Source organism: Pinus tabuliformis, chromosome Q (genome assembly GCF_031772625.1).
Source record: "Pinus tabuliformis cultivar Carrire ecotype Pingquan chromosome Q, CPIR1, whole genome shotgun sequence".
Classification (NCBI taxonomy): Eukaryota; Viridiplantae; Streptophyta; class Pinopsida; order Pinales; family Pinaceae; genus Pinus; species Pinus tabuliformis.
This window is the reverse complement of record NC_142296.1, coordinates 1,373,442,072-1,373,469,971: the sequence shown is the minus strand read 5'-3', so window position 1 is coordinate 1,373,469,971 and position 27,900 is coordinate 1,373,442,072. Positions and strand designations below refer to the sequence as shown.

The 27,900-nt window shown below is 40.4% G+C and overlaps 1 protein-coding gene across 1 annotated transcript in view; it reads left to right on the top strand.

Annotated features, from left to right (window-relative positions):
- LOC149225021 (zinc finger FYVE domain protein) overlaps positions 1-27,900 on the top strand; it is a 366,932-nt gene that overhangs the window by 257,380 nt on the left and 81,652 nt on the right. The window contains exon 27 of the mRNA XM_089388331.1: positions 27,584-27,727. Within this exon, the coding sequence (XP_089244457.1) occupies positions 27,584-27,727 (144 nt within the window). The remainder of the gene's footprint in view (positions 1-27,583; positions 27,728-27,900) is intronic.

The following is a 27,900-nucleotide window of genomic DNA, read 5'->3' as shown; positions in this document are numbered from 1 at the left end:
AGTTGCCGCTTGAGTCAACAATGGCATTAATAGGCAACAATCTTAATGGTGGAAGGGAACTGAATGAGCTATGCCACAAGCGAATGGGACACTTACACCATGGAGCACTGAGGATGCTCAGAGAGACTGTTACAGGACTTCCGATCCTTATTACTGAGCATGATGATATATGCAGAGGATGCGTACTGGGGAAGTACGTTAAATCAAGCTTTTCCAAGAGTAAAAACAGAGCGGAATCTGTATTGGGATTGATACACTCAGGTATCTGTGGTCCAATGTCCGCAAGAGCTCTTAGTTGTGGCGAATACTTCGTCACCTTTATTGATGATCACTTTAGAAAAACTTGGATCTATTTCTTAAAGACCAAGGATGAGGTCTTTGATCGGTTCAGAGAGTTTAAGGCTCTCGCTGAGAACATGACAGGTGGAGAATATACGGACAAAGACTTCCCAGATTTCTGTACAAAGGAGGGCATCAAAAGAGAATGGACAACTCCATATAATCTGGAGCAAAATGGAGTAGCAGAGCGTAAGAATAGAACTATTGTTGGGGCAACAAAGGCTATGTTGTATGATCAGGATTTGCCTAGATTCTTATTGGCAAAGGCTTGCAACACAGAGGTGTATATCCAGAATAGAACTCGTCACAAAGCATTGGGGAAGAAAACGCCCGAAGGTGTCTTCACAGGGAAGAAGTTGGAAGTCAATCATCTCAGAATATTCGGAAGTGTGGCATATTGTCACATTCTAGACGAGAAGCGTAGTAAACTAGACCACATTGCAGAAAAGGGGTACCTCGTAGGATATAGCGAGACCTCAAAGGCATACATAATCTACATTCCTAGGAGCAAGAAGATTGTAGTAAGACGAGATGTGAGTTCATGGAGGATAGAGTTTTCAGGAAATCCCAGGAGATGCCAACAGAAGATCATCCAGTAGATGTTCCTTTAGTCTAGTAGCAGCAGGGGCAACAAGGACAATCAAGAGGACAGACACCTGGAACGAGCACAATAACCAGCACCAGTATTTCCTCAGAAGAAGGAAATCCAAGTAGTTCTCAGTGGGTGGAACGACAGGAACAGGAGGGGGATTTGATCAAGCTTCCCACCACCAGTGGTAGAACCAATAGAGAAGTACGAAAAACGTTGACGGACGCAGATGAGTTTGTTGGAGCTCCTAGAACAGAGAAGAGGCAACGTAGACAACCTGATAGGTACCAAGCCTTCGTAGCACAGGTTGAAGAACCCTCTAGCTTTCAGGAAGCCTTCGTAGCACAGGTTGAAGAACCCTCTAGCTTTCAGGAAGCTGTACAACACCAAGTATGGTTGGATGCCATGGTAGAAGAGTATAGTTCTATCATGGCGAATGATGTCTGGGAAGTGGTGCCTAGACTAGAGGATAGATCAGTTGTAGGATCAAATGGATATACAAGATCAAGTATGCTACAGATGGCAATATAGAGAAGTAGAAGGCTAGGTTCGTGGCAAATGGGTACGCACAAAAAGAAGGAATAGACTATGAGGAGACCTTCGCCCCAGTATTCAGATATACCTCTATTAGATCCGTTATATCCCTAGTAGCTCAAATGCGATGGGAGATTCACCATATGGATGCAAGAAAACATTCTTGAGTGAGGTGTATATAGAACAGGTCGAAGGCTTCGAAACTCATGAAAAGAGAACTCATGTATGCAGGTTAAAGAAAGCCCTATATGGGCTCAAGCAAGCACTTAGAGCATGGTATGGTTAGATTGATAGCTACTTGCAAGGGTTGGGATTCGTCAAGAGTGATGCTGATCCCAATCTCTACTATTTAATGGTGGAGAATGAGCCACTTATTCTGGTATTAAATGTGGATGACTTGTTTCTAACATGGTCATCTAGGCTTATAAAGGTCTACAAGAAGAATCTTGAAGAAAAATTCAACATGAAGGATATGGGGTTGATGCATTATTTTCTAGGGTTGGAAGTTTGGCAGAAGAATGGGGAGATCTTCCTTAGGCAAGGAAGATATGCTACAAAGATTCCGAAGAGATTCAAAATGTAGGATTATCGGCCCATGGCTACGCCCATGGTCACCAACTAGAAGAAAATAGATGCATCAAGAGACAAGGAGGTGGACCCTGTTGATTTCTAGTAGCATTGGATGTGCTCTAAGTCTCAAATTTTGTAGGGAGGCTTGGGCACATGTATTCCAAAGAACGCAGAAAGCATTTTGGGAAATTCGACCCAAGGACAATTTTATTAAAATAATTAATTATTTTTAATGGGTCCCTAAGTCTAAATCTAGGAAATTAAAATAATGAATGGGTGTTAATCTAACTATGGGTGTAACTTCTAGAAGAAGATGAGGATTAAGCAGAAATGATCTTAGCCATTGATTAGCCTCTAATCTAGGTCGTTGAATGTCGACGAGAAGATTATTTGAGGAGGCTTGAGGGTCATTTGGAAAAGACACCGAGAGTTGATCAATCAAATCGTATTGTTGAGTGAGAGAGCAAAGGCGTGATTTCGTGTTGATCACAAAGAGGGACAGAGATAATTTTAGCTGGAGGATCTTCTCCGGAGCCAAGAATATGTTATTTTTTGGTAGCATCGGATGTGCTCTAGCCATGAATATTAGTGGAGAGTTTAAGGTACATGAGTTCTAAAGAACCCAAAAACCGTTTGGTGAAATTCCAACTGGATTGTATTTTATTAAAATAATTAATATTTTTAATAGGGCTCCTAAGTCTAAACTTAGGAAAATTAAAGTATTAATGGGTATTAATCAAAATATGGGTGAGAATGTTCTAGAAGGCAGATCAAGTCAAGTTTTTAATCTTAGCCATTGATTAGAGACTTAATCTCAGTCGTTGAAGTATCAATGAGAAAAGTGTAAGGAGGCATGGGGTTTATTTAGAAACACACCGAGAGAACGAATTGATCTAGAATTTGAAATTTTTGGGGCTTGGAAGCTGAGAAATTCGAACTAAGTGATCATTCTGCAGCAGGGAGGTAGGGATAGTTCGGGAATACTGGGCAGAGAGGCAGAGAGCCACCAGTGGAGGCAGCGCAACACCTAGAGGGACTGGCACTGGGCCAGACTGGGCCCACATAGGCTTGACGTAGAGCTAGAAGAGCCAACGCAAGAGGGAAGCTACCTTCACGCAGAAATCTAGAACAGCCGGGGAGCTACCAGAACAATCGAGAGAGGTTGACGCAGAAGCTCCAAGAGGCAGAAGAGACAGCGCAGGGTTGACGTAGAGCCTCTGAGGTTGACGCAGGGCCTACGCAAGGCCAGCGCAGAGATAGTCGAGGGTTTGCCTATTTCTGCTACCGAATCAGCTGGAAATTGCCGGGTGAGGTGAGGTAATCTCACTCAGTTTTCCGCCATTATATTTTTCTCTAACTGGATTGTCGGGAGGGCATCTAGCATTGTATTCAAAACTACTTCTTAATAATATAAAACCCTTAGCGTTGTTGCATCAGTTTTTCTGCATTGGGTTTTTCTAGGGACTATTTTATCCAAAAATAATAGTGTCCTATGTATCTTGTTCTTTGCTTAGTTTCTTGTTTCATGTAATCAAATAAAATTGGTGTAGGCTGCAGAAGTAATTTACCTCAATATTTTTCAGAAAATAACTTGATAATGTATATTGAAATCAAGTAGGAGAAGTAAATTCAGGGTTCCTTGAGTATAGGAATTTTCACATGGTATCAAAGCATTGATTTTGAAACAGGAAGAGCTGATCCAGCGCTGAACATAGAAGCTAATAGTTACATTTGGCAGCAATTCGAATCCCCTTGAAGGGATTGCACAATCCTTGCTGGGAAAGCAGAGATTCGAAGGAAATCTCTCACTGAGAGAGTCGACAGAGAGGTACGATTTCCGGTTCATGAGCTTGCAAAGGCAGAGGGAGTGATGCAAAGCCTCAATGCAGTGCTTGAAAGGGACAATTTCTACTAGGGCAGAAATTCGTCGGAAAAGGGTGAAGACACTTAAAAAGGGAATTTTCTCCTCGGAGGACTTTTCTCGCCAAAAGTTTGAATTTTTCATTTGTCGAGTAGCAGACCAGTGTTGGGCAGTGACTAGAGGAGTCAATTCGATAGTTTGGGTGAGATGGCATCACATGGGCTTAGAGATCAGGATAGGTTGGAAGGAGCTTCCAACTATGTCATATGGAAGACCAGAGTCTTATTTGTTCAAGAGTGTTGTGGTTCTTCCCGCGGACAATGATCAAAAGAAGTAGTACAAGGCCGAGCAGGCAAAAGCGAAGACGTACATACTCGATAGAGTTTGAGATCATGTGGTCTCACATTTGCAGGGCAAAGATACAACTCGAGAAATGTGGGAAGCTTTGTCTTCACTATATGAAGGTTCTTCCAAACAGTGGAAGATGTACTTAGAACAAAAAGTTGTAGTGAACATTGATGCAAAAGGGAGAAGGGGTTTACTCCTATCTTCAATGTCTTCAGGACACCAGGGACCAACTTGCTGCAATGGGGTCTACCCCTCAGTCTACCGCGATGGTAAGGACGACCTTGAATGGAGTCTCGGATGAATGGCAAGTCTTCGTCCAAAGTATATTGGGCAGGGAAAGCCTACCCACATGGGAGGAGATGTGGGCAACCCTTCAATAGGAAGAATTAAGGAGGGATCTAGTTAAGGTCAACCTCAATGGCAGCAGTGGGAGTGGCGCGAAGACTAAGGAGGAGGAGGAGAACGCAGCTCTAGCATCAAAGGGACAACAAAAGCAAAAGCGGAAGGACATTTCAAAGGTGAAATGTTTTAGATGTGGCGAGATGGGCCACTTTGCATCCCACTGTCCTTTGAAGAAAAAGGATTAGGATGAGAAACATGATCCTAAGGTTTCTCCAACAAAAATTGACGAAGATGAGTTTGCCATGAGTGCCCATGCATCTCCAGCAAGGAAATGAGGCGATATAGAACTGTATTCGGGAGGACTACATGTGGGTAGGATCCTTGAGAAACCCACCTCTTGGATCAATTCCTTGCTACGGGAGCTCGAGATTTAGCAGTAGCGAGATGTAGTGTCAAATGATGCAGTGAGTTGGTTGGAGAGACAAATGTCAGCACAGAGCAAAATTGGCAGTAGTGCAGAAGTCAGCAGCAGCACAAAAGATTCAAAGGGTCAGAGACTAGTAGCAGTCAAATTCCAACATTCACATGGTATTATGCTGAACACAGTTAGTTCAGTAATTTTGGGTGTTTTCCAGTTGCTTCTCTCAGCAATTGAGTTGCAGTACGAATGCAGTGTTAGTAGTGGCAGTGCTAGTAACATAATTGATGCAACATTTGAGAGGGAGTTGTAGTATAGATGCAGCAGTGACAGTGTCATGGGAAGCACTACAGTAGTAGCAATAGCACAGTGTTGATGGCAGCAATAGTGCGGAAAGGAGATGCTTCAGAGATAGAGCAGCATGCAGTTGGACATTGTTGCTAGAGAACATTCCTTGCTAAGAGGGAGTGTTAGTTTTTGATAGCATCAAATGTGGTCCAGCCATGAAAATTGGTGGAGAGGCTAAGGCCCATGAGTTCTAAAGAACCCAGAAACCGTTTGGTGAAATTCCACCTGGATTGTATTTTATTAAAATAAAAAAAATTTAATAGGGCTCCTAAGTCTAAACTTAGGAAAATTAAAGTATTAATGAGTATTAATCAAAATATGGGTGAGAATGTTCTAGAAAGTCGATCAAGTCAAGTTTTTAATCATAGTCATTGATTAGAGACTTAATCTTGGCCATTGAAGTCTCTATGAGAAAAGTATAAGACCAAGGCTTGGGGTTCATTCAGAAACACACCGAGAGAACGAATTGATCTAGAGTTCGAAATTTCCAGGGCTTGGAAGCTGAGAAATTCGAACTAAGTGATCATTCTGCAGCAGAGGGGCAGGGATAGTTTGGGAATACTGGGCAGAGAGGCGAAGAGCCACCAGTGGAGGGAGCGCAACACCTAGAAGGATTGGCGTTGGGCCAGTTTGGGCCCATGCATGCTGGCGCAGAGCCAGAAGGGCCAGCGCATAAGGGAAGCTTCCTTCACGCAAAAATCTAGAAAAGCTGGGGAGCTGCCAGAACAGCCAGGAGAGGTTGACGTAGAAGCTCCAAGAAGCAGAAGAGACAGCGTAGGGCTTACGTTGGGCCACCGTAGAGATAACCGAAGTTTTGCCAGTTCTGATGCTAGATCAGCCAAAAACTACGGGGTGAATTAAGGTAATCTCACTCAGTTTTCCGCCATTATATTTTTCTTTGTAACAAGATTGTCGAGAGGGCATCCAACATTGTATTCAGAGCTACTACTTAATAATATAAAACCCTCAAAGCTGTTGCACTAGTTTTCCCGCATTGGGTTTTTTCAGGGACTATTTTGTCCAAAAATAACAATGTCCTATGTATCTTGTTCTTTGCTCAATTTCCCAGTGAGGGTATCGTAGAGCCGGGAAGGGGTCATGCAGAGTAGTGTAATGCCTTCCAGCAGAAGTCCAAGATTTTGTTGGAGGTTCGACATTTTGCGCTGGGAGGGCTGAATTCGAAGCTCCTGAGAGCAAATCGATCAAGCAGAGAGGTGACGCAGTGCCTCAAAGGCAATGACGTAGGCCCATGCAGTGACTACATAGGGGTAGCGTAGAGGTTGTCGGGGACTCGTTGGTTCAGCTGTCGGATCAGCCAGGACTTGCAGTGTAGAGTGAGGTAATCTCATTAATTTCTTTTCGCAAGTGATATTCTCTGTACTGGATTGCCAGCAAGGCATCCAAAGTTTGTATTCAAAAATAATGTCTACTTAATAATAAGACCCTGAGATCTGTTGCACCGGTTTTCCCGCATTAGTTTCTTTCGAGGACATTTGTCTAAAAATAATGGTGTCCTGTGTGATGCTTTTCTCTTATGCTCAGTTTTCTTGTTTCGGCATATTATTTTAAATAGTGAATGTTGTAGTTGTATTTACTTCGATATTTACCATAGAACATAGTAAGTAACTTGTATGGATTAACAAGTAGGAGAAGTAACATCAGTTTGTTGCAGTAGGAATTCTAGGTTTAGGAATTTTCACAGACCCCACCTTATACTGACAACTCATTGTATCGCTCACGTATTTGTTGAACACTAGGCCAGACATTTGCTTTGTTGTCAACACCCTTAGTCAATTCATGGTGGAACCGAAAAGGGTGCATTGGGCAACAGCTAGGCACATTCTTAGATATGTGCATGGAATAGTCAGATATGGGTTGAAATACACCCGAGAAGATGACGTCAGGTTGAATGGATTCACAGATGCAGATTGGGCAGGTAGTTCAGTAGACCGAAAAACTACCTCCGGGTATTGCTTCAGTGTTGGATAAGGAATGATCTCTTGGTGCAAAAAGGAGTAGAAGTCGGTAGCTCTAAGCTCAATAGAAGTAGAATATATGGCGGCTAGCACAACTACGTGCGAAGCTATATAGCTTAGAACGTTTCTTGTGAGTTTGTTTAGGAAAAGGATGGAGGGGACCAGTATTTTCTGCGATAATTAGAATTGTATTAAACTCTCTGAGAATCCAGTACTTCATGATCGGTCGAAACACATTGATATTAGATGTCACTTTGTTAGAGACTGTGTTCAATGTGTGACAGTACAGTTGCAGTATGTCTCCAAAGGAAATCAGGGAGCAGATGGGTATGGTAGAGAATCTATCATAGTAGCGGAAACAAGTGGTTTCTTAGTTGCAGTGGCAAGAAGTTGCAGTACAGATGCAGTGTTGGAAGTGGTAGGATCAGCAACAGTACGGATGCAACATTTGCGTAGTAGTTGGTGGGCAGTGATGTCAGATATCAGAAACGCAAAGGGAGATGTTACAAAAGAAGGTGATGCTTTAGCAAGGTGCATTGCTGGAGCACATTCCTCGCTAAGAGGGAGTGTTGATTTCTGGTAGTATCGAATGTGCTCTATGTCTCAAAATTTGTGGGGAGGCTTGGACACATGGATTCCATAATACCCATAAATCGTTTTGTGAAATTCCACCCAGAGACAGTTTTATTAAAATAATTAATTATTTTTAATGGGTCCCTATGTCTAAACTTAAGAAATTTAAATAATTAAAGGGTATTAATCTAACTGTGGGTGAAACTTCGAGAAGAAGATGAAGATCAAGTCCAAATGATCCCAGCCATTGATTAGAATCTAATCTGGGTCGTTGGTTCTCAATTGGAGGATTATAAGGAGGAGTTTGATGGGAATTTGGAAAAACACTGGGCAAATACTAAGTTACCTGAGTAAGATCGATTTTCTCACTAGTCAAAGTTCAACAAGAGGAAATTGATTCAAAGGGAAAGTTGTAGGTGAGGAGAAGAGATAGGGTATCAACATCAGTCGGGAGTACAAGAGCAAAAGACGCAAAGTAGAGAAGGGATAGCGTAGAGGCTGTGACGCAAATGGACAACACAGAGGCTATGACGCTGGGACTGCACAGTCCCTACATAGAAGCTGATGCAATAAGACACAAAGGGGGCAACAGGTCCTCTCCTGGATCAGAATCTCGCCGAGAAGTGTGAGAGAATTGTCAGTAAATTTCTCACAGAGATTCCTCTTCTATTCTGCTGGTTGTATCTTGTACATGATATTTTTGGTGAATATTAATAAAGAAACCCTCATCTAATGCACCGGTTTTCCCACATTGGGTTTTTCTGGGGACAATTGTCCAAAAATAACTGTCATTGTGATCATACTAGTGCTAGTATTTTTCTTTGCATTTACTTTCCGCAGTATTTTAATTGTGAAGGTTGTAGTAGAATTTATTTGGATATTTGCCTTAGAAACACTGTGGATAACTTATTTCTGAATTAATAAGTAGAATAAATAATATCAGTCACTGCTGTTGGATTTCTATTTAGAAATTTTAACAAGGCCAACTTGCAACTTCGACATTGTAATGAGCCTTACAATGTGACCAACTCCCTCTTAAGTTGTACTTCACTTGCACACTATTTTGATTTGCTGTCTCTCAAAGTAGCTCAAACATGCTCTGATACCATGTTGAATTTCCACGACCTTGGTGTCCAGGATAGAATCTTAAAATCTCTGGCACTACCAAACCAAGAATCTCAACAAAGCTACTTTGCACAACGGAATATATACAACAGTAAATCATACATGCATAATTATCGACAACTTTATTTTTATTACAATTTTTTCAACCCAACTTTGTTATATTAATCAACATATAATACAATATTCTAGGGCTTCCGTACAAGGGATAATGGCCCTCAATTATCCACAAGTACAAGAATACAAGATATAATGACAGTCTTGGTGCTCTAGTGCACAATCACAGCCTTTATGTCGTATCTCGTCTTGTCGGTCCTTCGCTTCCATTCTGCTCTCTAGCTGCCCTTTAATCCATCAAGAGGTAACACATAGAGACTCTAGGAGGGTTGCCACCTATCACTGTTGCAGGTCAATTATGCTACATTGAACACGGGCTCATCAATCTGCTCCTCTAGGCTGGCCAATACCTGAGCATCAAATTGCCAATCTAGTAGCTTCTTTCGTCCATCAAAGAGCTACACATTAGGCTTAATCCTTCACCCGTTGCACAAATGTCAATATCCTTCTTGTAACGTTGACCTAGCACTACTTTTGGATACCTACACACTGCCCTCCAACAGTCCAAAGGTGTCCAATCCAATCACTGTAGAATCTGCTCCTAGGTTAGGCTTCTAACCACCAAGTGAAGCCCAATCCACTTGACTTCCACAGGTTGCAACTATACCATCCAACTATCCAAACTAGGACCAACAATTTGACATGAAACTCATACCTTCACATGAGCTGGTGCACTGTTGTAGTCCTGCAATCTGGTCAGGGCATCAATGCAGACCCTATCAGCCCTCATGAACCACTGCAACAGTCCTCAAAATCATTGTGGTTTCCTTCCTTTTCTTTGCTCCCTGCCCATGCTGCCTGTTCCACTTCTTTTGCAATGAGAAATAGGCCTTATGGTCCTTCCAACAAGCAAAGAACAGGCTTGCGGTGCTTCTGTAACAACCACAAGGCCCGTGGCCTAGAATAATAGTGAGAAACCAACCTCAAACTTGCACCAAAATAAGCCCAGACCTCCTCAGATTGCCTTCTGCTGCTCCACGACCTTGTCAAACCCACAAAAAAAAGTTTAATTCTCCTCCTTGTGACTTTGGCCTTCTCCCTTTGAGCTACGGCTATCTCAAAAGGTGTTTTTCCCACAAATTGTTGCACTTGGATGTGTTCAAATGAACCTCAATCACCTGTTATTTATACAAAACAAGAGGGCTCAACAAATTACGTAAGAGACATGACTTTTGGACGTTGCTCCTTCAAGCCTACATGACTTGAATGCCCAAAAATCAATTTATTAACTTCAAAAATTCATATCTCATTAAGGACAACTTGGATTTTGATGATTCTCGAAGCGTTGGATTCTCCTCGCCATTCTCTATCATCTCCGTCCATCACATCTCCAAAATTCTCCATGTTTTTGGCCCAAACATTGATGGGTGCAAAACCCCAAACCTTGGGTTCCAAGCCCACAAATGACTTTTGTGGTGCTCCAACCTCCAAAGCCCAAACCCTAGGGCTTGGAGTACCTCCCAAGCTACCAAAAATCAACTTGTTGGTTTAATGTAATAAAAATGGATGATATTAACCACAAGGATATCATGGGATTTGGCAATGAAAATGTTGATTTCGAAATGTCTAAATCAGCTGTATGAATTTGGTTTATTAGGAGTACTTTTGCAATTCAAGGTTGAAAAACATGTACAAAGGTGCTGCAAACTATATAATAGTATATGAATGACATATTGAAGCTTCTTCGAAGATGACAATATCACCTTCCACTTTATTCAGTGTGTTAGGATGTGGTTTTCTATGGTGTTTTCTCTTATCACCTTTCTGGAGTTATTCTAATCTCTTATGTGTTTCTCCATCCTTTATTGCATTTGTCCATGAAACAATATCTAGGAAATGAGTAGATGATGCAAGTAAATAATTTTGCACAAATGGCAAATGCTTTTCCATTCCCTACTTTGTTTCATAATTGTGTTATTGTCTAACAAATGAGGAATTGGTCAATCAGACTAGAATGTACAACCAATTGACATCAAACCATGAAAGTGTTAGTTTTTGATTGATATGGTAGCATTGGAGATGTGTTCTAGTCTCTAAGATGTTAGAGAAGCTAAGAACACGAAATCTCCAAAACCCAGAAAAGGTTTCAAGAGAAAACACTTAGAAACCCCTAAATTAAATTAATTGATCAATAATTTAAAAGTTCCTAAGTCTAACTTAGGAAAAATGATTAATTAATGGGTGTTAATTGAGACTTCCAGAAAAGTGATTTGACAGAGTCTAAGATGATCTGAGCCATCGATTATGATTACATCTTGGTCGTTGATGCTCCAACAAGAGATTATAAGAGCAAGTCGAAGGGGCTAGGAGAAGACACAATTTACATCGAATGAGCAAGGCAATTCAAATTCCCTAGTTCCCGGTATTCAGTGAAGGCACAGTTCGAGCCAAGAATGAGCATCAAAGAGAGGGAGCAGAGATCTAGAGGAGATTTTCCTTAGTTTCCCAGTGACCAGGAGGCAGGAAAAGAGGAGGCTGAATTGTCTACAGAAGAGGTTGATTTGTGCAATGTGAGTTAGCCAGAAACCCCAGTTCGAGTAGCCGGAAGAGGTTTGATTCAATTGCTAGAGGCCCAATCAGTGTCAAGGCAGAGTGAATTCATTCTAAAGGCTAAGGGAGGCTAGATGTCCTAGTTTTTTATTTTGTGTAGCATCGGATATGCTCTAGTTCCGAAATTTTGTGGAGGGGCTAGAACACATGAGATCTTCATGTCCCAGAAATCGTTTGTTGATATTCCACCCTGATTGTGTTTTATTAAAATAATTAATATTTTTAATGGGGTTCCTAAGTCTAAACTTAGGAAAATAAAAATATTAATGGTTATTAATGAAAATATGGGTGAGAAGCTTCTAAGTGATGAAGATCAAGTCTAATTTAATATTAGTCGTTGATTAGGGACCTTATTTCGGTCGTTGATTCATCAACAAGAAAAGTATAAGAGGAGGCTTGAGGGTTAGTTGGAGATACAGCAAGTTGATCAGTCAATTCGATTTTTCTGAGGCGTGTTTTGCTGAGAAAATCGAACCAGTGATCTGAGTTGTAGTGAGAGGGGCAGAAGCATAGAATTGGATCGGAGAGGAAGTTTCGAGCCAAACAGTACGTAGTGGAGAGGTAGCGCAGGGGCCTACGTACGTCAGGAGGGGCTCACGCAGAGGTGATGCAGTCTAGAGGGGCTCTTGCAGTGGCAGTGCAAAGTATTCGTCAGTAGTCCGAGATTTTGCTAAAGAAGCAAGGTTCTGAGCCAAGAGGGCTGAACAACAGTCTTCATCCAGCAAATCGATCCAACAGAAGGGGTGACACAGTCTTCTAGAGGCAAGACTCTGGCCCACGCAGTTATTGCATAGGGACTTCGCAGGGTTTGTGGGGAGGGTGTCACATCACTCATTGGCTCAGTTGTGACTTGGGGAGCGAGGTAAACCCTCGAATGTATTTCTTATTGCTATGATTTCTCTGTAAGGTTAGTCAGTGTGAGAGGCAAAATGTTGTACTCAGATTATGCTTTCTTAATAATACAAACCCTCTATCTGTTGCACCGGTTGTCCCGCATTGGGTTTTTCTGGGTACGTGTTGTCCAAAAATAATGGTGTTCCTTGTGTGTTTGTCTCATCTATAGTTTCAGTTTATGATCTGTATGTCAGTGTAGTCTGCGGTAGTGTTTACATCACTGTTTATCTAATTAAATAACTAGTTGAATGTAATAACAAGTAGGAAATGTTAAACCATTAACTAACAATAGGATTTATGTTTGTAAAGATTTAAGAATTTTCACATGGTATCAGGGCATTGCAGATCATAGGACACTAAAGCCATCAGCCGGGAGATCCAGTAAATCTGATGCAGAGAGGCAGTTGTCCCAAGTGATAGCGTTGTTCTAGAAATGCAAAGGAAGGGTGAGGCAATGCAAAAGAAGTGACGCAGAGGCTCATGCAGTGCCTGCGTCAACATTTTGAACCAGGGGAGGATGACGTAGTAGCCGGGGGAAGCCCACACAGTGACTGCGTCGGCTCTCTAGACTAGCGCAGAAGCAGAGAAGGAGCTGATCTAGCTCATGTAGTGACTGCGCAGAGCCTGAGGAGCTCAAATTCTTCAGTTGTTGAGGCAGAGGGTGCAGTGCAGATCAAATATGAGGTGCTGGTGGGACATTGTTGCTGATAGTGCAAAACAACGTTTGAGGAGACTGAACCAAGGTAGAGGGAGTCACTTCCTTATCAGATTTCTTTCCAAAGAAATCTAGATCTGGGTTGCTGAGCAACAACAAAGGAGGATCAGAGAGGAGTGGTTCGACATTATTTAGCGGAATAATTTTCGTGAAGGAAATCAAGACTCAGAGGGAGTCTAGAGGGAACTTGTTTCTTAGAGGATTTCTAGCGCCAAAGAAATCCATATCTGAGTTTTGCTAGGGAAACAGCGAAAGGAGGAGAAAAGACCCTGTTCGACACACATTTGACCAGAGATGGCAGTAAATGGATTGAGGGACCAGGATAGATTGGATGGAACATATAACTTTGTCATCTGGAAGGTTAGGATCCTGGCAATTTTGGACAAAAATCGCATCAAGGACTATGCCTTGAGGACGGTTGTTGTTCTGTTCGGTGTTGATCGTCTCAAGAAATACGAGGAAGCTCAAGCAAGGGCGAAGTGCATGATCTTGGACGGGGTCAAGGATTATGTTGTCCCACATATTGCTGAAAAGGACACAGCAAGGGAAATGTGGGAGGCCTTGACAACCTTGTACGAGGGAACGTCCGTTCAATGGAAGATGTTGCTTGAGAATCGGTTATGACAATACTAGATGCAGAAGGGAGAAAAAATCGATCCCTTCCTTCTCAGGTTGCAAGGGATTCGAGACCAGCTGACTTTCGTGGGGTCTACACCAGATCCTGAGTTTTGGTCAGGATTGCCCTAAATGCAATCACTGAAGACTGGGAGACCTTTGTCCAGAGCATCTTGGGCAGGGCTTCTCTCCTCAGTTGGGAGGAGATGTGGGCAGCTCTTCGACGGGAAGAGATCAAACGGTTAACCAATGCGGGAAGTAGCGGCAAAGGATGCAGAGCCAAGAAGGAGGAAGAGGAGGATGCAGCTCTCGCATCAGCGGGACAGTAAGGGAAGCAGAATAGGAAAAGGAAACACATATCCAAAGTCAGATGCTTCAAATGTGGGGAACTGGGACATTTCGCCACTCAGTGCCCTCGGAAGAAGGACAAGGAAGAGAAGTTTGACTCAAAGGCTGCTCCAACGAAAGCTGACAAGGAGGACGATGATGAGGATTGTGCCATGAGTGCTCATGCACCTCTAGAGAAGAGGTGGGGCGATATTGAGTTGTAGTTAGGACTACAGATAGAGCAAGATCCTTGAGGTGCCTGTTATCACTCCAAAATTTCTCTAGAGTTGTTATGAAAGAAATGATAGAGGTAACCACAAACCTACTTTTGAGATCAGGATCGAACGTTGCTAATGCTCAGAGAGGGCTTTCTCTTTATGATTTGACTTTGTTTAGTTAATTGATTTTAGGCTAGTTATTTAAACTTTGATATGGTTTTGATTTTGATTTGGTGGTGGAATCACTGACTTAGATGGATAGAGGGATGTCCTTTACCATTGGGCTATGGGGTCAAGTGTCAAGAAAACAGGATCAGATCAAATTCTAAAGATAGTGTTTACAGGGCAAGGTAGCTGAGTAAATTAAGATCTTTTTAGGCTGGATGGTGAAGTGGTTTTCAATCAGGGTCAAGGAGCAATTAAGGGTTCCTCAAACCGGATAATGAGTGAAATGGTAGGGATCAATCGAAACTAGGGAGCAATTAATGATTCTCTACTCTGGATATCAGAAGAAAACATTAAAATGATTAACTGTTCAAGACAAAGTGTACTTAAACAAATTCTGAAATAAATTTCCAGTTATTTCATTCAATTTAGATAACATGCAAGTTTGTGAAACACTTAAGAAAATAACAATTTGACAAAAAGAAAATACTTCACTGAAGTGGCCCAACACATGAATCCTGCGATGCAATCTCTTTATTACTTAGTCCAGTCTCTTGACTTGAAAAATTGTACAATGAACCCTTAGGTTTTAGATCAGTACAACTATAGAAATGTCAAGTAATCCACACTCTATACTTCGAATTATGAAGTATTTATAGAAAAACTTATTACAAAATATCCCAAACTGTCTTGGGAATTATTCTAAGAAAAAGAAATATCTTCATGCAAGAAGATAGAGACAGATATGTAACTGTTGTAAGTTGTCCCTGTTTATTTGGCTCTGTTATCTTATGCTTTGATCTTTTGTTGTTTTTTCTCTTTTGTTGTTGGTCTTCCACGCTGACTATTCTTTTCACTTTGCCTTTTCACTGATACTCATTCATCTGATACTCTTTGACTAGGCTGACCTACTGCTTTTCTTTTACTGCTCTGTATTTACTTTTACCTTGCAATTTCACAGTAAATCATTTAACTTTTCCCAAGTCTTTGTGTCTGGTAATTTAATATTTACCATTATTTTGTAGACTTCATCTGCTTCTGTGTATTTTGCAAAGGTGGGCTTGTTCACAAAAAAGTGTTTTACCTCATGCTGGAGGTAAAATAGGTTCTCAAAAGTTTGTTACAGAACCTTTCCTGTAGGCATCCCTTTCATGGATGAACTATTGGCCTGCTCTCTTGCAACTTCTCTAATTTCCCTGTTGTAATCTTCATATGGCATTAACCTATCATTTATTAGCAAGGGATTTGGCAAACCTTTTTGCCTTAAAGCATCAAATTTAACCATGAACCTGCCTATAGCCAGCTCCATGGTTTGGCATTTGTCCTCAAGCTGCATCATTAAGTTCCTCTTGGTGAGCACTTTTTTCACCTCTAGTATAGTGCCAGTCCTGTTAGCTATGTCCAACTCCTGCAATTCATATTTATTTTTAGAGTTAAGGAATTGGATTATTCTTGAGGCTTCTTCTGGCATGTCTCCAAGTTTGGCCTTAACTCTCTGAATTGCTTCAGTAGCCTCTTTGACTAAATCATTTTGTTCAAAGATGACTTGTATAGATGGCCAAATATCATTGACAGAGTCAATGATATTGGCCCATAGTTGTTCTTTAGCTTGGGCAAGTGGCTCCTTCAATGTTAACTCTTTTTCCAAATTCTTCATCCTCTCAGTCAACCTGTTTGACTTTTGTACTTCATTTTTGTGCATAATTTGGGCCAGTTTCTTCTCATCCTCTAGAATTCTTATCTGTTCTTTGAGTCTATTTATTTATGTGGTCTGAATGGACATGTCTTCCATGGCTTTGACCAGTTTACTTGCCTCATCACTTGGCTGAGTTGTTGCTATTGTTGAACCTGTTGCTGATGTAGATGTTGTTGCAGCTGGAAGTGTTGTAGCTAGTGGAGCTGTTGGGGCCAATGAAGCTGCCAAAGTTGATGGAACTGTTGTAGTGATTGTAGGAATAGTAGTGGTAGTGGTTGTCTCAAGGCTGGCCTGTTTCAGCTGTATTAAGTTGTCCAATTCATTCTCCATTTCTTTCATTTGAGCATTTAATTGGAGAATGAGATCCATCATCTCGTCATGCTGGGCTTGGCTCTCTAAGACCTCCTTGGTCTGTGGATGTTCTGAATGAAGCAGCTTTAGTTGCTTCTTTAAAGCAGCAATATCCTCATTTTTCTTCTTTATCAGTGTTTCTATTGCCTTGAGGCTTGATGTCACTTGGATTATATCCAATTTCAATCACCAAGTCTTCCAGTGACTTGATTTTGTTATCCTTGGCCTGTGGGGATGCCTTTTCTAGCTTAAGCTGTGTTGTGATATTATCCAGTGACTTTTGAAGTTTGTGCACAGTCATTGCTTTATTGGTCATTTTGGAGTAAATCATCTGACCTGCCTACTTATGGAATTCAATTTGGTCAATAGGGTGAACATCCCTAGCCAAAACTTCAAAATTTGTTTCCCTGTAGTCTGTTGATGATCTGGGCTGCTGGACTGTAGGTTGCATAAAAGTCTTTTGCATCCTCCCAGTCTTAATGTCAAAGGCTGACATTAATCTATTCTAATTTGCAGGTGTTTGTTTGAAGTACTGAGCATATCTTTCAGCCTTTAATGCCTCATTCCTCAACTTAATTTCCTTGTACTTCTCTGTTATATCTTTCTCTTTATCCACTAGCTTGCTGGATGAAGAGACTTCAATACTGAGCTGCTTTTCAATAATTTGAGTGTTGAAGGTCGAAGGCTGATGAGTTTCTTCTGAAACTGTTGGACCTTTACTCTTTCCCACCATTGTGTTAGTATTAGTGATTTCAACTGTCTTAATGGTGTCTTCTTGCTCAGTTACAAGATTAAGCTTGGGCCTCTTCCTGTAATTGATCTCAAACCTGTCATCTGTAGTGTCCATCCCAGAGCTAGAACCTTCTTCCCTGGTTCTTTTTACATTTTTGTCGTCATTGGCTGGAGTCTGTAAGTGGGAGTAATACCCACATGTTCCTATAGGGCTGGAACCTGCAAAAAGGAACTTGTATCAATCTGTTTTTCCACATCTATTAAAGTGTTCTCCAACCATTCTGACTGGTTGGCATATCTCTTAATGTTTGCCCTGAACTCATGTATGGAAAGGCTTAATCTGAACTTGAGCCTGAACTTGTTTATGACTCCATTAGGGTCATACTGCCACATGAAACTGGTTTTGAAGTTCATCTGCTATAAGATTTTCTCTGCCTCTTGTCCAGCTTCCCTATTATTACAAATAAAAGGGCCCAATTGGTTTTTCATTTTAAACTGAGTCTTCTTCCTAGCTGACAAGAAATTAACTTCATCAGAGTTTATGATTTGCCTAAAATACTCTAATGTAAATATCCTCATGGGAAGGTATTTGGGCAGCTTGTAGGGAGTGAGTTGGCATCATGTATCTTGATTTTTGTGTGGTCCTGGTATAGATACCAATCTCCCACTCTACTGTTCTTAGCCAATTGTAAAACTCTCTTAATCTCATCATTGATCCTAGGTTGATAGCTACTGGTTAGCATGTTTACAACTGGATGAACAAATGAATCAATGAACTCTTTATAAGAAAAAACAATGGAATATCTTTGGATCAGTGGTGTCCAAAAGACGACAGATCCTAGATTGCCCTTAGCGTCTAACTTTTGGATGCTGACTAGAAACTTGTCTGACTAAAAGTATAAGAACATGTGAAACAATATTGAGGAATATTTGAACACTCTCTCATTTGGTAATTTGATAAATTGTTCATGGATTCTGTTTGCTATGAACTAAGCAAAGTTGTAAATTGTAGTAGGAGGCTTGCCTGGGCAAAAGGTAGAAAGGAAAGCAAGAACAACCTCATTCACATGTTCGTCAGTGGTGTACCCTAGAATGCAAGAGAGCATGGTTATAATTTGTCTGCCTCTCTCAGAGAAAATGGTGGCAGCATATGGAGGACTATCTGTAGGAGTATGAGACTCCTCTATGATGAAAGTCTGAAAGATCTGAGCTTTCTTGGGAAGGTCTAGCTTTGTGTAGAGTTCAAGTAAAGCTTCAATGGAAAGTGGGGTCTCATTTGGGCTTGGCTGGATCTGCAGCATTTGATTTATTGACTCTGCAGTAATAGTGAATAAAACCTGTTGGTTAGGGGAGACTATGGCTCTTTGACTGGGGACATAGCAAGCTTGGCAGAAGTGGATGATTTCTGGGAATAGGTGTACCTGTGGGAACAAGTACTTGGGCAAATTTGATTCCCATAGGTGAATGTCATCATTCTGGTTCAAAAACTTATCTTTACTCCAGCAGTGGAGTTTCAGTAGGTGGCTAGGGGAAGCAGTGTCCTTGATTTGAAATTCTCTGTCGGCCAATGGGAGGTGATCAATATCCAGGTGAGGGGTTTGCAGAGGTCTTACATCCAGAGAGCTTTGGAAAGCCATAATTTGGTTTATTCAACTAAATTACCTTTTCTTTGGCTTTAGGAGTAAGGTTAGAAGCTCAGGAACAGTAGGGAGAGTAATTACAGTGTAGAACAGGATTTTGGGATGCACAGTAAGGTTTTCTTCAGTCTAGCAAGGTTCTTTAATTAGTTTAATTAATTAACCTTTGATAATTACTGTGTATAACTCAAATTTATAGGGCCATTCTGGTTCTTTCAAGAATACCTAGAAATTGGCGATTTGGTGCGCAAACAGGGTTCTGTGGTAGCAGCAAAGGTTACTCAGGCTTCGATTGTCAATTTGGTGTTTGCAGCGTCTTCGGGTGGCAAAAATTGGTAAAAATGGTTGCACAAAGGTTCAAGGTATCAGAATTGTTTAACAGAGGTTTGCAACGAAAATGAGCAAAAAGAGCAAAATGGGGATTTTTCGGCCTTTTAACCAACAATGGTTACATTTTGGCACGAGAATTTGGCAAATGAATAGTGGGCAGTTTTGCTTTTACGTGGGGAGGCGGTTTTAGGCCATATCGCACCGCTTTTGGGTGGGGGGTGGTATTTTGCGCGAGCACGCGATATAACCTAGTGTCACCACGTAGCCAAACAATGCTCGGCGAAAACCGCAAATCTCGCGTGCCTTTGGACCGTTAATTGTTGGATTGTGAATCTGCGCGATATTGATATGCGTTGTTGGATCTGGAGGTGGGAGATCGGAGGGATATCGTGCGGTGAAGTTGCACGGAAGGAGTTGGGACGTGGTTGGCGAGGCTCGGGATTTAATTACAATGAAAAGTGATTAATTAAAAAGTAATCACGAGATTTTAAATATAAGCAATGGGTTAATAAAGGTGGGGACCATGGGTTTATATGGCGGGGGGTTTTAACCATGCACCAAGGTTTGGTGAGTTAAAGGGTGTTGGTGAATTATAGCGTGGGGAAATATAAAGCGGGACTTTAGGAAATAACTTAAGATAAAGGGGTTTAGTGGGTTTTTAAGGGGAAAATGGGAAATCAATAAGGGGGAAGGTATTATTTGTGATGGGAATGTGTTTCACACTAGGGAAAGGGGTTTTGGGAAGGGGGAATGATTTTTTAGGGGTAATGTCTAGAGAAATGTGTGAAACAAAAGGATAAAAGGTCAAAAATGAGGGGAAAGGGTTTTTATAAGTAATGAAGGGATAACGAGGGGAAATTTATAAAGTAAGTATGTGGGGGGTCTAGTGAGATGAGGGGAGATTAGTAAAAAGCTTTAGTGAATGTGCTTTTTCTTTTACAGTTCCTCTTGCGCATGAAACATAGCATTAAGCATAATGAAGGTGCTTTTGACTTGGCAACTTGTGCACTTACAAAACTTCTTCTACCTACCCTTTATTTACCCTAGCATTTTCTCTTCATTCATTGGGTGCATTTTAGCTTGCTGACCCCTTATTTCTTTTTCTTTTGATAAACAAACTATCCGATTCTAACCTTATAACTTCCAATGGCCCAGATTAAACTAATGAGCTTAATATTATTCTCTACCTAATTACTGATCTGTCAAGATTAAACAGTTTGGCCAGATCTTTATTCTCTATCTATCAACATGAAATTTAAAGTATGAATGAATCAAGATTAAACTATTTGACCATCATGGATTGTGGCATTTTTGACAAGTTGCACACAATCTTATTTTGCGAAGTAAAGTAAAAGTAGTGGCATTTGAATTTGCACACTTTCATGATCTCTTCTTATCTCTTTTTGTGGGGTTCATATTTTTTACTTTTTTGATCTTTTTCTTTCTTTTAGTCCTTTGATTATTCTTTTAGGACATACCCTCTTTACATTTTTTAATTTTAATATGGAAAAACATTTGCAAAAAGCAAAAGTATGTACAATATTACAAGACTAACCATAGTCAATTCAATATTATGAATCCTATTATTATAGGACCCTAACAGTGCCAAACTCTTGGATCACATATGGCTACGGGAGCCCTTAATGACAATAGCAGAATGATGGGAGTCGGTGCGAGGGATGATTGAACGACAGTAGCAGAACTAGAGTACCAAAGTCTGAAGCAATGGAGTAGAGTGTTGAGCAGTGCGAGAGGCACAAAGCAAATTCAACAGTAGCGCAGTAGCATCAAAGGGTCAGCACAGATTAGCGGCCAAGGTAGCTTCAGCATCATGGGGTCTCCAGACTGACCAGCGTGTCAACTTTTAGCTGATTTTTTCAGTTGCTTACTTCTCAACAATTGAGTTGTAGTGTAGCAGTTAGCAGTCGCAGTGCTATGGGTAGCATGATGCATCATATTGAGAGGGAGTTGTCCTACAGATGCAATAGTGGTAGTGTCAGCATTAGTGTCATGGGTAGTAGTACAGGTTGCAACAGTGTAGTGGATGAAGGGCAGTAGGCCGAGCATCACAGAGGACTGATGTTGTGGATCAGTGTGATACTTCTACTGGGAAGTATTGCTAGAGCACATTCCTCGCTAAGAGGGAGTGTTGATTTTGGGTAGCATCGAATGTGCTCTAGCTTCGAAATTTTGTGGAGGGGCTATAACACATGAGATCTCCAAAACCCAAAAATCGTTTGGTGATATTCCACCTAGATTGTGTTTTATTAAAATAATTAATATTTTTAATGCGGTTCCTGAGTCTAAACTTAGGAAAATAAAAATATTAATGAGTATTAATGAAAATATGGGTGAGAAGCTTCTAAGTGACAAAGATCAAAGTCTAATTTAATATTAGTTGTTGATTAGGGACTTAATCTCGGTCGTTGATTCATCAACAGGAAAAGTATAAGAGGAGGCTTGAGGGTTAGTTGGAGATACACCAAGTTGATCAGTCAATTCAATTTTTCTGGTGCGTGTTTTGCTGAGAAAATCGAACTAGTGATCTGAGTTGTAGTGAGAGGGGAAGAAGCAGAGAATTGGATCGGAGAGGAAGTTCTAAGCCAAAGTGTACGTAGTAGAGAGGCAACCTGAGCATAAGGGAGGCAACGCAAGGGCCTACGTAGTCCAAGAAGGGTTCTTGCAGTGGCAGTGCAGAGTATTCGTCAGTAGTCCGAGATTTTGCTGGAGAAGCGAGGTTCTGAGCCAGGAGGACTAAACAACAGTCTTCTCCAGCAAATCGATCTAGCAGAAGGGGTGACGCAGTCTTCTAGAGGCAAGACTCTGGCCCGCGCAGTGATTGCATAGGGACTTCACAATGTTTGTCGGGAGGGTGTCACATCACTCATTGGGTCAGCTGTGACTTGGGGAGCGAGGTAAACCCTCAAATGTATTTCTTGTTGCTGTGATTTCTTTGTAAGGTTAGCCAGTGTGAGAGGCAACCTGTTGTACTCAGGTTATGCTTGCTTAATAATACAAACCCTCTATCTGCTGCGCCGGTTTTCCCACATTGGGTTTTTCCGGGTACGTGTTGTCCAAAAATAACAGTGTTCCTTGTGTGTTTATTTCATCTATAGTTTCAGTTTATGATTTGTATGTCAATGTAGTCTGCAGTAGTGTTTACATCATTGTTTATCTAATTAAATAACTTGATGAATGAAATAACAAGTAGGAGATGTTAAACCAGTAACTGCAGTAGGATTTTTGTTCGTAAAGATTCATAAATTTTCACACTAGTTGGAGGCAGTTCCAGGGTTGTGCGAAATTATTCTATGTATTAGTCTGCATTTCTGGAGGGAGGGAAAATTCCAGATAGGGGTGCGAGTTGCCCAGAGAGAGGTTGTATTAGTTGTAGAGGAGATAAGGGTGTCTCCAGAATATTTTTCTAGTATATGGCCAAGGTTTCCCAGTTAGGCAACCATTTGTAATTATTCTCTCAAATTGTTGCATACTAATAAAACACTCATCTACTGCACCGTTTTCCCTTAGGGATTTTTTTGGGGACAATTGTCAAAAAATAACAGTGTCATTATTTTGTGTGTATACATCTATTTCTCAATTCCTGTTTATATTTCTATAGTGTAATTTTATGGTGAAGAATTACAGTGTGAATTGCTTAGTGTTTATCGTTAATAATTTAACCAAAGATAAATAAATTGGTAATTTAGGAGAATAACATCTAGTTGCTGCAGTTCAAGGATTTTTCACAGGAAGTGCCACAAAACATGTGAAAGATTCGACTAAAATGGTTAACCCTGGAAAGGGAGGAAAGAAGTAAGGTCAATGAGATTTGAAATGGCAATCCACTATGACAATTTGTTTTAGTGCCAAATCAACTCTTATAAGCTAAAGGGTGAAATAAAATTTAAATTTAACCACTGAATAGGAGAAGAGCCAAAATTGTAAGCATAGATTCAACATGATAAAGGGCTACGCATCGCCATTAATAGGTTTAGAATGAGAGGAGGATGAGGAAAACCCAATGACCACATTGGAAACATAATTGGAAGGAAGGTAAAGATACCTTTAATGTGTCGACAACAAAAGACATAGAGATAAAGGTAGAATTAGAGAATGGAGTCTAGATGCAATTGTCATGACTCGGCATCTATCACTATCAAGGTATTGATGCAAAGCTTGAAGATGTGCTATCAAAGATGCCTAGGGAAGAGAGGTCCTAGATGGGTTAACTTGGGAGGATCTTATTATCCCTCATGGCAGTAGGGGTAATTTTTGCAGTATATTTCATCGTCACTGTTGTAATATTCTTAATGGAAATATGCAGTAAATAACAAAGACATGCACTATGAACAACAATTAGAGATATCTGAAATACACATAGTTCATCAATACACAAAATGGTGAAACAAGGTCCAAATGTTGTCAGTTGTACCGTACAGTGTTTCACGATTTTGAAATGTTGTTTGGTACGACCGACGACATTTCGGCTACTACAAGACGAGTTTTGGACGACAAAAAGGTGGAATTAATTTTTTTTCACCTTTTTCTTCCAACTCAAGGGGTGAAGAAGAGCATGGGTCCCTTCTAACACCTAAATACACGAATACAACAATTTTTATGTGGTTGTTAGCTAAATTTAATAAAAATATTTACAAATAGAGTTATTTAAAAGATGAAAAAAATAGAATTCTCTAGAAACCCTATGAGCCTCTTCTTTTCTTTAAAAAGACACTTCATTCACTCATTTCTCACACATTGTTCTGCAAGAGGAGCTTCCTATAACATCAACAAGGAATTTAATTGTGTTTTGGGGCTGGGCAATAGCTAGTTGGGTGAGTTTTTCATTTCCTAATTTTGCAACATTCATGACTTCTCAAAGTTGTGTTTCAATTGCCCCTAAATCCACTCAAGCAACTAGGCAACAAGAATATTATCTTCTTTGGAAGTATGTTACCAAAGTGAGGTAGATGGGTTCTGGTGGTACATGGAAATGGAAGTGCAATTTATGCAAAAATGAAAAGACCTTCATGGGCTCTTACACAAGAGTGAGGGCTCACATTTTACTTGAAGGGATATAGGGTATTGATGTGTGTGCACATACCAAAAATCCAGAGGTGAAGGCTCAATTCAAGAAAGAGAGCGATGATGCTCAAAGGTTAAAAGATCAAAGAAGCAAAATTGGCACGGGCACTACCAATCCTCGCATGTCTGATAGCATTGAGCCAAGGTTTGTTCAAGAAGCAAGAAAGAGGAGGGCACTAGAAGTAGAAGCAGAGTTATCAAAGCCATTAAATCCAATTCAAGGCAAAGATTGTTGAAATTGCTTAATAGTCAAGGGAGAGAAGAAGCTAACTCAAGCATGGCAAGGGCCATCTTTTCTTGTGGCATCCCTTTTAATGTGGTTCGATCCCCATATTGGCAGGATTTGGTGAGAGCGATTAACAAAGCCCCTCAAGGTTACAAGGGGCCAAACTATGAAAAAGTCAGAATAATTTTTCTGAAGAAGGAGAGGAAACTTCTTGATGATGTTTTGAAACCAATTCGTAACTCATGGGGTAGTACAGGGCTTTCCATTATCTCAAATTGCTGGACTAATACAAGACGTAGGCCTTTGATTAATGTCATTGCATCATCACCAAAAGGAGCCATGTTCATCAAAGCAAAAGATTGTTCGGGTGAGATAAAGGATAGTAAGTTCATTGTTGATATTTTAATTTATGCTATTGAACAAGTAGGGCTAGAAAATGTGTTGTAAGTTATCACAGATAATGCACCTGTTTGCAAAGATACAGACTTAATTATTGAGAGTAGATAAAGTCACATATTTTGGACTCCTTGCATTGTCCACAATTTGGATATGATTTTAGAAGAGATTGAGGCAAAAATATAATGGATTAAGGAGGTCATAGGGCAGGCTAGGGAGATTATAAAATTCATCACAAACCACCACCAATCTTAAGCAATATAGCAAGAATACTCCAAATCGGAGTTGTTGAAAGTTGTTGAGACAAGGTATGCCTCAAACTTCATGATGTTGCGTCGCCTTGTTAAAGTTAAAAATGCATTAATGAGTATGGAGGTGGGTCCAACTTGGCCTAAGTGGAGACAAGGAAATTCAGAGAAGGGAAGTATGGTGAGGAGGGTGTTGGTTGATAAAGATTGGTGGAACAATATTGATTTCTTGCTCAAGTTCACATCACAAGTAGGTAGGAAGAAATCAGATAAAGTGCATGGAGGGTTTCTAACTGGTAGACTTAGAAACTTCAACACAAGAGGCTCCCACTCTTCTTTTCGTGGATTTTGATTTTGTTGAAAAAGTGAGGTCCATTATTGTTACCAGGTGGAATAGCTTCAACACTCCATTGCACACTTTGGCACATGCTTTGAATCCAAAAATTTATGATGAAGAATTCATTGTTGAAAGCAATGGGAAGAGGAAGGCTCCACGTAAGGACAAGGAGGTGGCCAATGGAGTGAAGAAAGCCTTTCTGAGGATGTTTGCAGCTTCTTTACAAACTGATGTATGGCAAGAATTTGTCTGTTTTGCTGCTGGATTAGAGGATTTCGCAGACATATCAGCTTTGGATGAGAGGAGGACCATGGACCCAATTAAGTGGTGGACTCATCATGGGGCAAGTGGTGTTCATTTGCAGAGTCTTGCCACTCGTATTCTAGCACAAGTGGCAAGCTCTTCGTCAGTAGAACGGAATTGGAGCACCTACAATTTCATTCATAGTGTGAAGCGCAACAGGTTGGGATCGCAGAAGGCTATATATGTGCATTCAAACCTACGCCTTGTGTCTTGTAGAGGTGTAGAGATTGGGATGTGGATGCAAAATGTCCAGATTTAGAGCTCTCTCTTTCTACTCTTGATATTTGTGCCAGTGGTAATGCAAGTGCAACTGGAAGTACTACTAGTGTTGCCTCTTCAACTGAACAAGCATCTGTTCTATCTTTGTTGATGAGGATGAGGAGTTTTATTAGTAATGATATGTTAATGTAGCCATAATTGTCTTTAGCACATATAGCCTCACATATAAAGGCTGATTTTAGAGTCTTGGATTTAAAGCCTCATCTATAAAGGCTAATTTTGAATATTTGGATCATGTAATCATCTGTTGGAGTTCATATAAATTTGGATTTCCTTCTGAAATGTCATTTATGTCTCATTCTTTCTTTTCTTGCAAAATAATGTGTTATTTAATATTGACTATTTATAAAAAAGTATATATATATGTGTGTGTGTGTGTGTGTGTGTGAGAGAGAGAGAGACATTTTGGCCACATTTCCATTTTCTGGGGGTCGCGTTTCGAGCCGTCCCCATTTTGGAAACTTCTAAACGTTTCAGCGTTTCATGAAACTTAGATTCTCAATATCATGTTTTTGAGATATAATTTCAATGGTTTTCTTTGCAACAACAATGGTAATTCTAAGAGGCATAGCAGCATGAAGTTTTTGAGGAAGTTTGATGGCCTGATTTTAGTGTCTGGTTTAAAGCTAATAGGGAAATCAAACAAATCAGGACTTCCCGGAGCATAGTCTAGACTCTAGACTCCAAAGTCTATTCTAATTGCATTATCGAGGCGAGTGTCATGTTTTGAGTTACACATCCTGCCAGTCCTCCCCATTCTTTGTCTTGATGATATGTAGCCTTTTATCATGTTGTACCTAGGGTTACAGTTTTGAGTTTGGTTACTTTCGTTGTATAGTAGGTTGGCTTCTTTCACTTTATGCCTAACTTTTAGCTTTTACTAGGTGCTTGGTTGCTCATATATGTCTCTATTGGAAAGTAATTCTGGGTCCCATTCACCTATTTTTGGTCTTTTATGGACATTAATAAAAAAATTAATTATCTTATCTGCGTTATGCAGATGTAATCATTTGCATTGTGCATTATTGAAACTGTCTTGAATGACCATAGTGCTTATGACAAAAGGAACATAGCGGTGGGCTTGGTGGTAGTAAATTATTTTTGATAAAGAAAGGACTATGCCAGTTATTGGTTTTCCCCATGAAAATTTAATTAAAGAACATAGATTTTATAAATCACCTAGTATCCTAAGATCTTATTGATAGACACAAGTGCACTGCTCTGTGATCTGTTATAAAAGTCTTCTATAAATGCAAATGGCCTGCAACAAGCAATTATAAATTTAGAAATTCCACTTTTTATTTGTTCTTATGACTCAGCCTATTTATGTGTTAACTTTTCACAGATGCATTTTGAGGAAGGATTGTCAGCACGGCACAAAGCAGGGGAGGCTGTTAAAGGTATTGCAAAGCTTGTGCGTGGAAAGAGTGCCTCTGAGAAGCTTTCTGAAGACGAGCTTGTGAAATTCTCTGCTCGAGTTGGTATACAAGTATGAATATCTTTACACTAATTTTATTTTGGAGTTGTGATATATTGTCAGAAGAAGGATTGCAGATGGCTGTAGGAACCCATTTACAAGCTGTTTGGAGTTTGATTATCAAACTAAATCTAATCCATATGGCATCGAGGAATGTTAGATAAAGGCTTTGTAAAATTTACCCA